A 14,239-nucleotide genomic window follows, 5' to 3' on the forward strand; every position below is an offset into this window, starting at 1 on the left:
AAGATTATAAAATTTTTGTTGTAATATTTAATTTTAAATTCTACATTTATTTTCTAAACTTTTCTTTCTCTGAAGTCTGCGTTGGAATTCCATAGTTTTTAAACATTTCAAATTCATTATTTGAATATAAATGTTTATGTTTTAGGTTATTTAAATGTTATCTTGTTTTCCCCTCGTGTTTCACACAGACCTCTATCTTTTCAGCTTTAAGAATACAGAACCAGTAGCAGAATGAACATAACAAAGAATAAAAGAGAAAATAAGAAACATAACCCTTGAATAAAAGTTTTATCTGACCCAGATTTTTCTATCCCTTTCCACTGCCTTACCATCATTTATAAAACTTTTACTCTATCACACATGGTATTTGAAATCTGACCATCTCTTCTGGTTAGAAAGACAGTTCTCTGGAGGAAAGGCAAAACTGGTTTAGTGCAGGAGGTTGACTTGAGATCAAGCCCTTATCAAATAAGTGTCAGAGGCCCATACCCAATTTGAAATAAAAATAAACATCTAAAATAATCCTTAAAGTTGGGCTAAAAGTTTTAACTTATCTGAAAACACTAAGAGGTGAAGAAAAATGTTCCACAAATGTAAAATGGTATGTATTAATTGCAAAAGCAAATTAGCAATTCCTGTCATTTCGATAGAAAATTTAAGGTAGCTATGATATAAAATAAAGAATGCAGGCTTTGAATTTCAAAAAAACCTCCGAGTCTTGGCTATGTCGCTTGCCTGTGAGCCTCAGTTTCCTCAGCTACAACTTAAAAATAATGATTCTGTGAGGTTGTTAAAAGGATCAAATGGATAAAACTATGTATTTTGGATAAATATACAAATAAAATACAGATAGTTCCTCTACTGCCCCAAAGAAGGAAAATAGCTATTTTCAGAGGGGAAAAACAACACTGGTTCATTCTTCCCAGTCATAGATGAGGTAATGATTCCAAAGGAATCTGCTCAGGTCCAAAAGTACATATTTCACAAGAAGTACACAACATTAAACTATGAATCATTGCAAAATTCAAATTAATAAAAAGATGAAGAAAAAACTTAAAACTAAAAACACCAAAGCTGTTCAAACATGGAGTCTGAACTATAAGAAGGCGGCCAGTAAAGACTGCATCGTGCTCATCCACATGCTATATTATCCCAGGATAAAACAAAACAAAAAAACAACAAATTTTAACTATGGTATTATAGTAGATTCCAAATGGAAAATTTCTTATCACCACAAACCATGCTCCCACAAGGACACAAAACAATACACATTGAAAGTGAGAAATTTTCCACTGGGAGCAGAGAAAATCCTTGCAGAAAAAAATAATTTTGGCGTAAGATATGCTTAACATCAAACAGCATCTTAGTTACAGGCATTTCCAAAATATGAAAGACAAATTTCAGGTTTCTTAGCCACCTCTTTCACAATCGTATACATAATTTGGACAATGCCAAAATTAATTGGTATTGATTGGTTAATACCAATATACTTTTTAAGAGCAAGATTTATCCTGGAATAAAAATAGTCTAGTATGGACATTTCACTAAAGTAACTTTTAATCCTCTTCTTACATTGAAGAGTAAGAGATCACAAAGATCAATACTAAATAAGAGGACATACGAATTGGTCACTAATTTCATCCAAAAGTCACCAGATGTTTGCTGATGACATTGGTGGTTATCACATGGATTAAAATTTTACAGGCTAGGGGTAATATTCATCCATGCCTTTGCTTTTTTTCCTTCCAAAAAAAGATGTCAATATTTTTTTCTTTTAGCCAGTTCAACTTCACTGTTTGCACACTACTGAAACAAGACCTCTTCAATATCCACCGGTTTGCTGAAGATGTTAAAACGTTTATCCGTCGCCAGCCTCTTGGTTACATCCCTGAGAAACAACCGCAGCTCTCTTAAAGTATTTTCCTCCTGGTCCTCCATCCGGTTTTTTTCTGATTCTGATAACTGACGAGGTGGAGAAGGTAGTGCAAGAGGAAGCACTTCCATAGCACAAAGACCTAAAGAAAATAAAAGAAAATGTTAAGATTCCAACATGGCAGGGCCAGGACCTCAATTACGTTTCTAGCATTCTCTCAAAAAAGAACTCCAAAATATGTGTGAACCACTTGCAAATCCAGCCAGTAAAAATGTGAACAGAAACCAACAGTATATTAGAGAAGAGAATTATTTCACAAAATAACTCACAGTAGGACTCCTTTAAATGGCAAATGATATGATTTTAAATAATTTGATTTTGAAATATTATTTACATACAACTTATGAGAAATATTTCAACTCAACAAAAATATCTTCAGGTGAAGAACTGTATACCAATTTGCTTAAAATCAATGTTGCTTAAAAACCATCTTCTCAAAATGGGGTTGCCCGATATGCATGAAAGTGAAATGGGCAAGTAACAATTCTTTGATCCTTCCCACTCCCAAAAGAGCTTTGATTTTAGACAAGTCTTTTCTACTCTGATATTCTCAATACAACATAGTAGGGGTAGTGAATGGCACATACCTGTGTAGGGAGCAAAAAAAAATTAGGAACTAAAACAAGAATCCCAAAGACATGGATAAGATGGAAAATCCAGTCTACAGTGTTATATGTAAAATTTACAGTATTCATTTCCGCCTAAACAAACACAAAATCTTCTTAAAAAGTAAAGTATTAACTTTCCTAAACACATTATTCCCTAATTCCTTAAAAGTTTTTCCCAGTATCACACTGAACTTCAGGATTAAAATTCTAAGGATTCTCGCTGATTTCTAAATAGCCCCTAAGACAAAAAATGAAAGTAAATAGAAGCAACTCAAAAAGAAAAAGAATTATGTTAATCCTTAACACAGAAAATTCAAATCTTTGAGACTAAAATGTATCTAAGAACAAGTAAGATACCTTATTAAAATGAATCATTACATAATAAAATATTTTAAGTACTGTTATTTTGATTAACAGGAAGCAACAACCAAGAATCAGAAGGTGTAACTTCCATATTTAATTTTCCAAGGTTGCTAGGGGGGGTAAACTCACAACTACAGCCATATGATAGGTGCTCATTTTTAGAACTCTGAGAAAAAATGTGGAAAGGAGTCACTAAAGAACAATAAAATAAAGTGTTGGATAATATAATCAGTAAAAAACAGAAGTAGAACAAATATGGAAAAGGAAGGACTTGGAAGGGGTGGAAATGTATTTAACATCCTACAAGAACCACAATGAGAAACATAAAAGAACAAGGGGAAAGATGCTTAAAAACTTCTAACAGGATTGTTATTTTCTAGAAGAAGCTGAGAGATTACAAAGAGGACCTTATCTTTACACATCTTTAAGATTAGAAACAGTCTTTTGATTGACCCAGAATGCATTCCTTTCTTAGGCCAGGGGGCTGAAATTTGAAATATTATGCTATTAGCCCAAATCCAAGAAAACTCTAATGCTTAAAACAAAGCCATGATAGGTTTCCAAGTGCCTCGCACAACTAACATTACAGGTGCTCAATAAATACTTGAAAAATTAGTAAGCCAGAAAAGGCAAACATTCCGATCAGCTCTTGACCTATCACACCTACTCTGACCCACAACGTAATCGGCACACGACCTGGTGTTCTCAATCTTACAGTTTAAGTCCCCTGTACTTGAACTGACTAAAACAGAGCAGAACCAAAGACTTTTTTTCTTCAACTTTTTAAGCCTCAGAATGTGAAATCTACCAGAGTAACTGGATTGAAATGATAAGGTGAATACTTCATTAATGGTCACCTGTTAATAAAGCCTTAACAATGAGGCTGTACTTCCCAATCTCAAGTCGGGTAAACACAACGACCACTTCCGCATAGGTCCATCTAAAGGTAAGGAGAATCTAAAAAACTGACTTTATTTCCACAAAGAAATGGTTTTTTTAAAAAGTGACTCCAAGAAGGGGCATTCTTAACTTCACTCCCCATCCTCCCTCTCCCCCATTTTCCTAAAGGCTTTAGGAACTTTACCAGTGTGTTTCCTTCGTGGTGGAGCCATTGATGCCTGATTGAGAATCAATTCTTGGAAAAATTTTCTTCTGTCTTCTTCAATAGGCCTTTGAATATACAAGACCTCTTCATACTGTATTCTAAAGATACATTTAACCTACACACATACACATACACACAAAGACATTAAATATATAAAGAATTAAAAGCTTACTTATTATACCAAACTACAATTTCTTCAACTTCCAGTACCATTTTCAATTTTCATTCATGTGGGATTAGGGTTAACCTCATCCCAGGCTATGCTGTTGAGAGATTCAACCTCATGGACTAAACAGTAATGAGAGAATGATCAGTTGCCCAAGTCGTTAATAAATTATACTATACCTGGGAGAGTCAGCAAATAGTAGCAAAAAGGATAATTGATCATAATAGTTAGATGGCAACAATCTCAAAGGACTTTTGTGTTAGAGCTAGACAGTAATTACCTAGAATCTACATCAGAGAGCTGAAAGCATGCTAACAGCACTGCCTTCTCTTATGTTCTTTCTGTGTACTTCCCATCCAGTCACTTCCTTTCCTGGGCTCTTTTCATACCAAGTCTATTCCACTGAATCCTCCAGAATCCTGGTTTCACTGCAAATAAACTATACCTTCAGTTTCTCCCCAGCATGCTCCACAATAACACCACCTTCCACACAAAACTCCCAAACAATATTAAGCCAGTCATTCTCACATACCTCACAGTTCCTTCCTACTGGTGATTACCTACCTCTCCTTTATTTACCTGCTGTATAGAGAGGCTTTGACCCCAGATGTCCCCCTTGCAATATAGGCTGTTGAAATCCTCCACATCATCCATATTAATCTACACACTTTAATTTTTATGTTTTTCTAGAAGGTCTATATTCTACTTCTAGACACCAAACTCCCTAAGAATAGAGACCATTTCTTACTCATCTGTCTTCCTATATGTACCACAGTGACTGGTACATACTAATGTTTAATTAGCATGGACATGGATTGAATGAGTAAAGCCTGTATTTTTTTTTTCCTCGCCCAGATCAACTGGAAACTGCAAATGTGAAAAGGTTATTAATAAGGAAAGAAGAACCAACTATGAGACAATGAGGAAACACTGGATGAAAATTCAAGGAATCAGATCCTAGCCCAAATTTAGCCACACATTTAAGGTAAACTACATAATCCATTTAATTTGTCATGTCTAACTACTTACTAAGAATTCCTAAATATTATTTCAATCGAACTTATAACAATGAGGTATGTAGGAGTCCTTCATTTTACAAATGAGAAAACTTAGACTTGGAAAGGTTTAAGTAACTGGATTAAGGTCACAAAGTATAAGTAAAGAGAGAACACTAGATCACATAATCTCTAAAGGCCTTTTCCAGCTCTAAAATTCTAAGACAGAAAAGACACAATCAATGAAAAGCAGAATTCAAAAATTTGCATAGAGAACTATCTACCTCAACCCAAAGCCAAATCCTTTTAAGAGTTTATAAAATTTCACCCTGTCTCCAATATTTTTTTTTTTTTTTGTAGACTACTCTCATGTACAATTCCCCCAACCCATTGATCTATGCTTCGCTGGCCCTTCTTCAAAAGTTCTGGCAAGCAAATTTACCAGTGCACACCCACTGTGTGCTAAATATAATGTCAAATAGTGCAATTATAAACTTGAAGAAAATATAGTTACTTCCTGCTGTCAAGGATCTTAAAAGTTTCATAAGAAAGCATTATAGTACCACACCAGGAGTGTTGTAACACAGGCAGAGAAACAGAAGAGACTCTGCAAGAGTCTGCAAGAGGTAAGGGTGAAGAGGCATTAGATATAGCAAAAATAGCTAACATTAACTGGGTCTTGAAAAATAAACAAAATGCAATACCCTAGAAGTACCAGGATTTTGTTCAAGAGCAGCAAAACATTTAATTTCAGTTTTAAATATTCTTCCTTCTGATAATTGTTCAACATTGTGTTGAACTTTGTGAATACAAAAGCATACCAAGAGTAAATCTACAGTAATCCCCTGATACTCCTGCCAGGTTATTACCAACAGCTTAGAATCCATCACTTTATAAGTAGGCTACATTTTAAATTTGCCCCTAACTTTATCTTCTGACATTCCCAGCCTCAAATTACATGCTGCAACTGAACACACCTCAGATAATTCCCTGAAATCATGTGCTTTCACACTGGCTCACAGTGGCCTCTATATGTGCTATCAGCTCTTTCCAACCCTGTTTTTAACTCTCTGCTCAAGCCAATGCTTTCTGGGTAATTCTTTCTCTGATTTTCTCAGATACACTCAGGCATACTATCTAATACCCCTCCATCAAACTTAAAAAAAAAATTTTTTTTTAACGTTTTATTTATTTTTGAGAGAGAGACAGAGTGTGAGCAGGGGAGGGGGACACACACACACACACACACACACACACACACACACACAGAATCTGAAGCAGGCTCCAGACTCTGAACTGTGAGCACATAGCCTGACACAGGGCTCGAACTCACAAACCATGAGATCATGACCTGAGCCAAAGTTGGATGCTTAACTGACTCAGTCACCCAGGTGCCCCCATCAAACTTTAAAGTTCAATGATTTTTAGTAAATTAATTCAGTTGTGCAATCATCACAAGTCAGTCTTAAAATATTTCCATTACCTCCAAAAAGCTCCCTTGTGTCCATCTAGCCCCAATCTCCACATTCATACTCCCAGCCCAACAACCACTGATTTATTTCCAGTCTCCAGAGATTTACCTTTTCTAGAAATTGTGTATCAGACAATTGGTAGCCTTTCTGTCTAGCTTCTCTCAATATATCGAAGTGCACCTACATTGTAGAAAGTATCAGCGGTTCATTCCATTTAATGCTGAACAGTATTTCCCTGGATGTATATACAATATTTCATTTTACCAATCACCAGTTAATGAATACTTGAGTTGTTTCCACTATTATGAATAATGCTAGTAGGAACATTTGCATTCAAGTCTTTGTGTGAACATAATTCTCTTGTGTAGTTACCTAGAATGCCAAGTTATAGCCTAAGTTTATGACTAACATCTTCAGAACTGCCAGTTTTTTTCAAAAATGGCTACACCGCTTTATAATTCCACCAGCAATATATTAGGCCTCCAGTTTCTCTACATCCTTGTCAACACTCCATATTGTCTAGTGATCGTACATACAGTGGTATCCCATTCCTGAATAACTAATGATCTTAAGAATCTTTTCTTGGGGCGCCTGGGTGGCTCAGTCGGTTGAACATCTGACTTCAGCTCAGGTCATGATCTCATAGTCTGTGAGTTTGAGCCCCGTGTTGGGCTCTGTGCTGACAGCTCAGAACCTGGAACCTGCTTCAGATTCTGTGTCACCCTCTGTCTCTGCTCCTCCGCTGCTCATGCTGTGTCTCTCTTTCTCTCTCTCAAAAATAAACATTTGGAAAAAAAAAAAAAAAAAAAAAAAGGACCTCTTCTTGTGCTTTATTAGCCCAAGAGAATACATACTCTTTGGTGAAATGTGTATTTAAATCTTCAGCCCATTTTTAAATTGTAGTGTTCTTTTTTTAACTTAATTGTGGTAAAACAGAACATAAAATCTGCTATTTTTATCATTTTTAATTGTACAGCCTATAGTATTAAGTATATTCACAATGTTATGCAACCATTATTACCATCTATCTCCAGAACTTTTTCATCCTCCCCAAGTAAAATTCTGTATCCATTAAACACTAACTCCCCACGCTCTCCCTTTTCCCAGTCCCTGGCAATCACCATTCTACTTTCTATCTCTATAAATCTGATTATTCTAGGAACTTTTTTAAAAAAGGAATCATGGGGCACCTGGGTGGCTCAGCTGGTTAAGCATCTCTTGATTTTTGGCTCAGGTCATGTTCTCACTCACTGCTCATGAGATCGAACCCCATATAGGGCTCTGTGCTGATAGCATGGAGACTTCTTGGAATTCTCTCTCTCCCTCTCTCTCTCTGCCCCTCCCCTGCTTGACCTCTTTCTCCCTCTCTCTCTCTCTTTCAAAATAAATTAATGTTAAAATAAAAAAGGAATCATGTATTTGTCCTTTTGTGACTGGCCTATTTAACTTAGCATAATGCCTCAAAATTTCATTTATGCTGAAGCATGTATTAAAATTTCCTTCCTTTTCAAAGCTAAATAATGTTATATTGTATGTATATGCCACTTTTTCTTTATCCATTTGTCGAAGGACATTTGTGTGTTTCTACCTTTTGGCAATTGTGTCACGAACATGGGCATACAGATACCTGTTCAAATCCCTGCTTTCACTTCTTCTGGGTGTATACCAGAAGCAGAATTGCTGGATCATATGGTTATTCTGTTCAACATTTTTAAGGAATCACTGCACCATTTATTTCCAATGAGACTGCACAACTTTATACTCAAGCGCTCCAATTTCTTCACATCTTGCCCAATATTAGTCATTTTTTGTTTTTATGATAACAGCCTTCCTAATGAGTATTAACTGACATCTCATTGTGGTTTTAATTTGCATTTCCCTAATGAGTAGTGATGTTCAGCATCTTTTCATGAGCTTCTTGGTCATTTGAATACCCTCATTGCGGGGAAGTATGGTTGGTTGGATTTTTTTGTTCTTGAGTTGTAGGAGTTCTTTATATACTCTGGATATCAATCCCTTACCAGATATATGATTTGCAAATATTTTCTCCCATTCTGTGGGTTCCCTTTTCACTCTGATAGTGACCTTTGATGCAACAAGTTTTTAGTGTTGATGAAATCCAATATATCTATTTTTTCTTCTGTTGCCTGTACTTGTGGTATCATAGCCAAGAAACGGTTACAAAATCCAAAGTCATAAAGCTTTCCTATTATGTTTTCTTCTAAGGGTTTTACAGTTTTAAGTTTTCTGTTTAGTTCTTTGACCCATTTTGAGTTAACTTTTGCATATGGTAATAAGGGCCCAAATCATTTTTTTTTAAGTTTTATTTATTTAAGTAATCTCTACACCCAACGTAAGGATCAAACTCACAGCCCCAAGATCAAGAGTCGCATGCTCTCCCAACTGAGCCAGCCAGTTCCCCACATCATTTCTTTTGCATGTGAAATTCCAGTTTTCCCAGCATCATTTATTGAAATCACTATCCTTTCCTCCATGAATGGTCTTCACATCTTGTTGAAAATCATCTGTTGTAGTCGTATATTGAAAGATTCTTTTTTTTTTTTTTTTTTTTAATGTAATCTCTATACCCAATGTGGGGCTTGAACTCATTACCCTGAGATCAAGAGTTGCATGCTCTAGTGACTGAGCCAGCCAGGCACCCTGAAAGAGTTCTTAATACATTCTAGTTTTGAGTCTTATGAAGATATGCAACATGATATATTTGAAGTATTTCTCTCCAGTCTGTGGTTTGTTTTCTCATTTTGTTAATGGTGTCTTTTAAAAAGTTTTTAATTTTGATAAAGTTGCCTTTTTCAATTTTTCCTCTTATGGATCATGTTTTTATATAATATCATAGCACGTCTCATACTGTATTTTTTTTTTTAGGTCTCTCTTCCCTCTAAACTTTAAATTATTAGAGAACAGTGGCTATCTTTTGGTTTTGCACCTATTTTATTCATTCATTCGTTCATTCATTCAACAAAGACTTACTGTACTAGAAATATTTACATATGTATGTATCTATTTGTGAGTACTGCATGTGTATGTGTACACATGAGAGACCCTGTAAGGCAGCTAGACACTGAATGAAAGCATGAAGAAACCAGACACTTGACCTGCCTTAAGCAAATTCAGACTCATGAAAACACTGCGTTGCATAAAACAGGCACACAATAAATTTTGATGAATAAACAATGGTTTTAACTTGACAAACACAAAACTCTTTATTTCCCTGACCACTCATTAAACTAAGCAACACATTACCCAGAAATTGTCTCTGCAAACTTAGAGAATATAGTACATTGTAAGTGCATGACCTTTGTAATCAGACGAACCTGAGTCCAAATCTTTGCTCTGCCGTACTAGTTGTGAGACCCTATGCAAGGTCTAGGGTCTTACTTTTCTTACTAAAAGAGTTAAAAAAAACCTTGTATTAGATAATATATGTAATTGACCTCTACAGTGCCTGGCACATAGCTGCTTAAGTGGCAGCAATTCTTTCACTAGCAAAATCTTGTTTTACCTCATCTATTAAATGTTAGAGTTGTCAGTCCTCAGTTTTAAAGGCAGAATTTATGCAATGTCTATAATGGGGAAAATTAATAATTAAGACTCAAGACTTCAAAGGTATGGAAAATGAGGTCAGAAATGAAACTAATATAGCTTCTCTGAATAAAATCTGCTTTCCAAAAACAAAATAAGTAAATAATTAAGTAAAAATAAATAATAACATTTCACATACTTTAATATAGTAATAATTTATGTTCATTTACTAGAGACAGTAAACTGTGATTTAAAAACTTGTGGTGACCCTCGTAAATTTTAAGATTCACATAAATGTTTTACGACAAAAAAATTAATACTAAGATATTTCCCTTGTACATATGATTATTCATTTTCAATGCCCCTACTTGATTTTTCTACTTAAGTTATTGATTTTTAACTCCCAGTTTCTATCATAAACTGAGAGACACAAAATGACACGAATACTGTGATGACAATATGCTGTTTGTAGTCTTTAATTTCCTAAGGGTAGCTGAGGAAATATTTCTTTAAAATTCATTTACAATATACTGAATTATATCATCTTGAGCCTGCCCATAATAATACCAAAATACAATTCGGTGAATCTCTTCAGAAATTTAAGTGCAATTCTTTCTGACCAAAGTTTGCTTTCCTTCCTGTAAATATTTATACCTCCGTCTGCTTCCTTGTTTAACAAATTTTTTTTTTATTTTTTTTTTATTTTTTTTTTCAATGTTTATTTATTTTTGGGACAGAGAGAGACAGAGCATGAACGGGGGAGGGGCAGAGAGAGAGGGAGACACAGAATCGGAAACAGGCTCCAGGCTCTGAGCCATCAGCCCAGAGCCCGACGCGGGGCTCGAACTCACGGACCGCGAGATCGCGACCTGGCTGAAGTCGGACGCTCAACCAACTGCGCCACCCAGGCGCCCCTGCTTCCTTGTTTAAAAATCCCTTTCCTAGAGCCTAAATGTCCATCAACTGATGAATGGATAAAGAAGATGTGGTTTATATATACAATGGAATACTACTTGGCAATGAGAAAGAATGAAATCTTGCAGCAACGTGGATGGAACTGAAGGGTAGTATGCTAAGTGAAATAAGTCAGGCACAGAAAGACAGATACCGTATGTTTTCACTCCTATGTGGATCTTGAGAAACTTAACAGAAGACCATGGGGGAGGGGAAAGGGGAAAAAAATAGTTACAAAGAGAGAGGGAGAGAGGCAAACCATGAGAGACTCCTAAATACAGAGAACAAACTGAGGGTGGATGGAGGAGGGGAGCAGAGGAGAGGGGAAAATGGGTGATGGGCATTGAGGAGGGCACTTGTTGGGATGAGCACTGGGTGTCGTATGTAAGTGATGAATCACGGGAATCTACCCCCAAAACCAAGAACATACTGTACACACTGTATGTTAGCCAATTTGACAATAAAATAAAAAAATAAATATAAAACACACAAAAAATATTTAAATAAAATAAAATAAATTCACCAATCACAAAAAAAAATAAAAATCCCTTTCCTATGCTCAATCCTCAATTCTTTTTTCTAATTCTCCTGAATGAAGAGAAATAACTTGCTATTCCCATGTATCTCAACTAACATTCTCCAACTATCCTCAGAGTCTACAAGGTCCACAAAAGTAAATTTACTTACATTAGAATTTTGCAATAAAAGAAATCAGGCTAAGCAGGAGTTAAAACCAACGTGGTGATTTAGTGGCAAATTCCTATTTTTTATGCAACAAACATTTAGTAGGTAATTCCAATGTGTCAAGAAGTGGAAAAGTGAAGGCCGGTAACACAATCCCCTCTTCTCAAAGAGCTTGTGGTCTAGGGTCAGAGGTTCTCAAACATTTTAGTCTCAGGACCTATTAAACTCTTAAAAACTATTCAGGAATCCAAAAGAGCTTCTGTGTATGTGGTTTACATCTGTCAATAATTATGTGTGAAAATTAAAACCAAGAGCATTCCAAATTATGTATACACTTAAAAACCAATTACATGACACTGAAAATAAATTTAAAAAACAAAAAAAACAAAAACAAAACACATTCTCTTGGGGCACCTGGGTGGCTCAGTCAGTTAAGTGTCTGACTTTGGCTTAGGTCATGATCTATAGGTCTTAGATCATGGGTCTGTAAGTTCGAGACCTACATGGGACTCTGCTGACAGCTTCGGAGTCTGTGTCTCCCTCCCTCTCTGCCCCTCCCCCACTCACGCTCTGCGTCTCTAATAAACAAACATTAAAAAATGAAAAAAGAAAAGGGGCATCTGGGTGGCTCAGTCAGTTGAGCAGCTGACTTCATCTCAGGTCATGCATGATCTCACGATTGGTCAGTTCGAGTCCCATGTCAGGCTCTGTGCTGACAACTTGGAGCCTGAAGCCAGTTTCAGATTCTGTCTCCCTCTCTCTCTGCCCCTCCTCCCCCAAATGAAATAAACATTAAAAAAAACTTTTTTAAGGAAAACAAAAAATACATTCTCTTGAAAAATGTGTTTTTCTGAATTATAAAATATAATAAATATAAAATAAAATTTAGTGAGAAAAGTGGCATTGTTTTACATTTCCTCAAATCTCTTTAATGTCTAGCTTAATGAGAGACAACAGGATTCTCATTTCTGTTTCCGTATTTAATGTTACAATATGTTGTTTTGATTGAAGTACATGAAGAAAACCCATATTCAAGCAGGTATGCAGTTGGAAAAAAGAGGAATGTGACAACTCCCTGAAAGTCTTATGGGGCCCACAAAAGTCCTTTTTTTTTTTGATCAAACACCTCATCAGTAAAAAATTTTAAAATACTCATTCCAGTATATGTATATTTATTTAAATATACTATTCCACTGATATTACTATTTCTATTATAAAACATATATATAAAATACTTAAGATAATATGAAGACTAAAAATGAGTAAAAGTTCTAATTTTTTTTCAATATTCCAATGTACTGACTTGAGTACAAACTTACTTTGGGGACTACTGGATTAGGGGAGATATACATACAAAGAAACATCTACAAGAGACTGTTAAAGAGCTCTAAAAGATGAGATTGTTATTTTGTCGGAGAGAAAGAAAGTTATATTCCGAATAAAACATTACCCCTATGGTAACTAATTCTTTTTTGGTTTTGTTCTATTTTAAAAACTGAGTATAGAACCTTTCCTTTTCACCTCTGAATGAGTTTATTTTCTGAGAATAACAATTCAGAAAATAGAGATAAATGAAAATTGCTATAATCTTAATACCCAGAAATAATTACTATTTACACTTATTAATAGTTATATACGTATGCAAATAACTTGACATATAATACTATATGGTTATATGTATAGCATAATACTATACTGGTTACTGTATTTTTTTAACAATGTATTCACAACATCTTTTCACATTTTTTTTTTTTTTTAAGATTTTATTTTTACGTAATCTCTACATCCAACGTGGGGCTTGAACTCACACCCCTGTGATCAAGAGTCACACACTATACTGACTGAGCCAGCCAGGCACCCCATGACATCATTGTTTACATCAATATTACATTATTTCATGGAAGAAATCTACTACAACGTAACCAATCCCCTACAATAGGACATTTAGATAGTTTCCAATCTATGACGAAAGGCTATAATAAATATTCTTGTATTTTTTGTGTGGTCTGCACAGTATCTTTGTGTTAGTCCATGAACAACTCTTTGGATAATTACTCATAAATGGTACTGCTGAGCCAACATGTATGTACACATTTAAGTCTATTACCTGGACTGCCCTGGAGAGATTTATTTAACTGTTTTTTATATTTGCCTATTTGATAGGTTAAAATTTACATTTCACTTTTATTTTAAATTATCCACTGTATTGGAGCACCTGGCTGGCTCAGTCTGTAGAGCATGCGACTCCTGATCTTGGGGTTGTAAGTTCGAGCCCCACGTTGGGTGCAGAGATTACTTTAAAAAAACAAAATCAGGGGCGCCTGGGTGGCGCAGTCGGTTAAGCGTCCGACTTCAGCCAGGTCACGATCTTGCGGTCCGTGAGTTCGAGCCCCGCGTCAGGCTCTGGGCTGATGGC

The 14,239-nt window shown here is 35.5% G+C and overlaps 1 protein-coding gene across 5 annotated transcripts in view; it reads right to left on the bottom strand.

Moving 5' to 3' along the window:
* The window catches only part of ATAD2B (ATPase family AAA domain containing 2B), a 166,930-nt gene that overhangs the window by 30,348 nt on the left and 122,343 nt on the right, over positions 1-14,239 (bottom strand). For 3 of the 5 annotated variants that reach the window (XM_086700106.1, XM_086700104.1, XM_086700108.1), the window contains 2 exons: positions 3,989-4,124; positions 1,819-2,015 (listed from right to left, as the gene is read on the bottom strand). In XM_086700106.1, coding sequence (XP_086556232.1) covers positions 1,819-2,015; positions 3,989-4,124 — 333 coding nt within the window. The remainder of the gene's footprint in view (positions 1-1,818; positions 2,016-3,988; positions 4,125-14,239) is intronic. The other 2 variants (XM_086700107.1, XM_086700105.1) reach the window with 1 other exon arrangement.

The sequence above is a fragment of the Puma concolor genome, chromosome A3 (genome assembly GCF_028749965.1).
Source record: "Puma concolor isolate L17-30 chromosome A3, mPumCon1.1.hap2, whole genome shotgun sequence".
Lineage (NCBI taxonomy): Eukaryota > Metazoa > Chordata > Mammalia > Carnivora > Felidae > Puma > Puma concolor.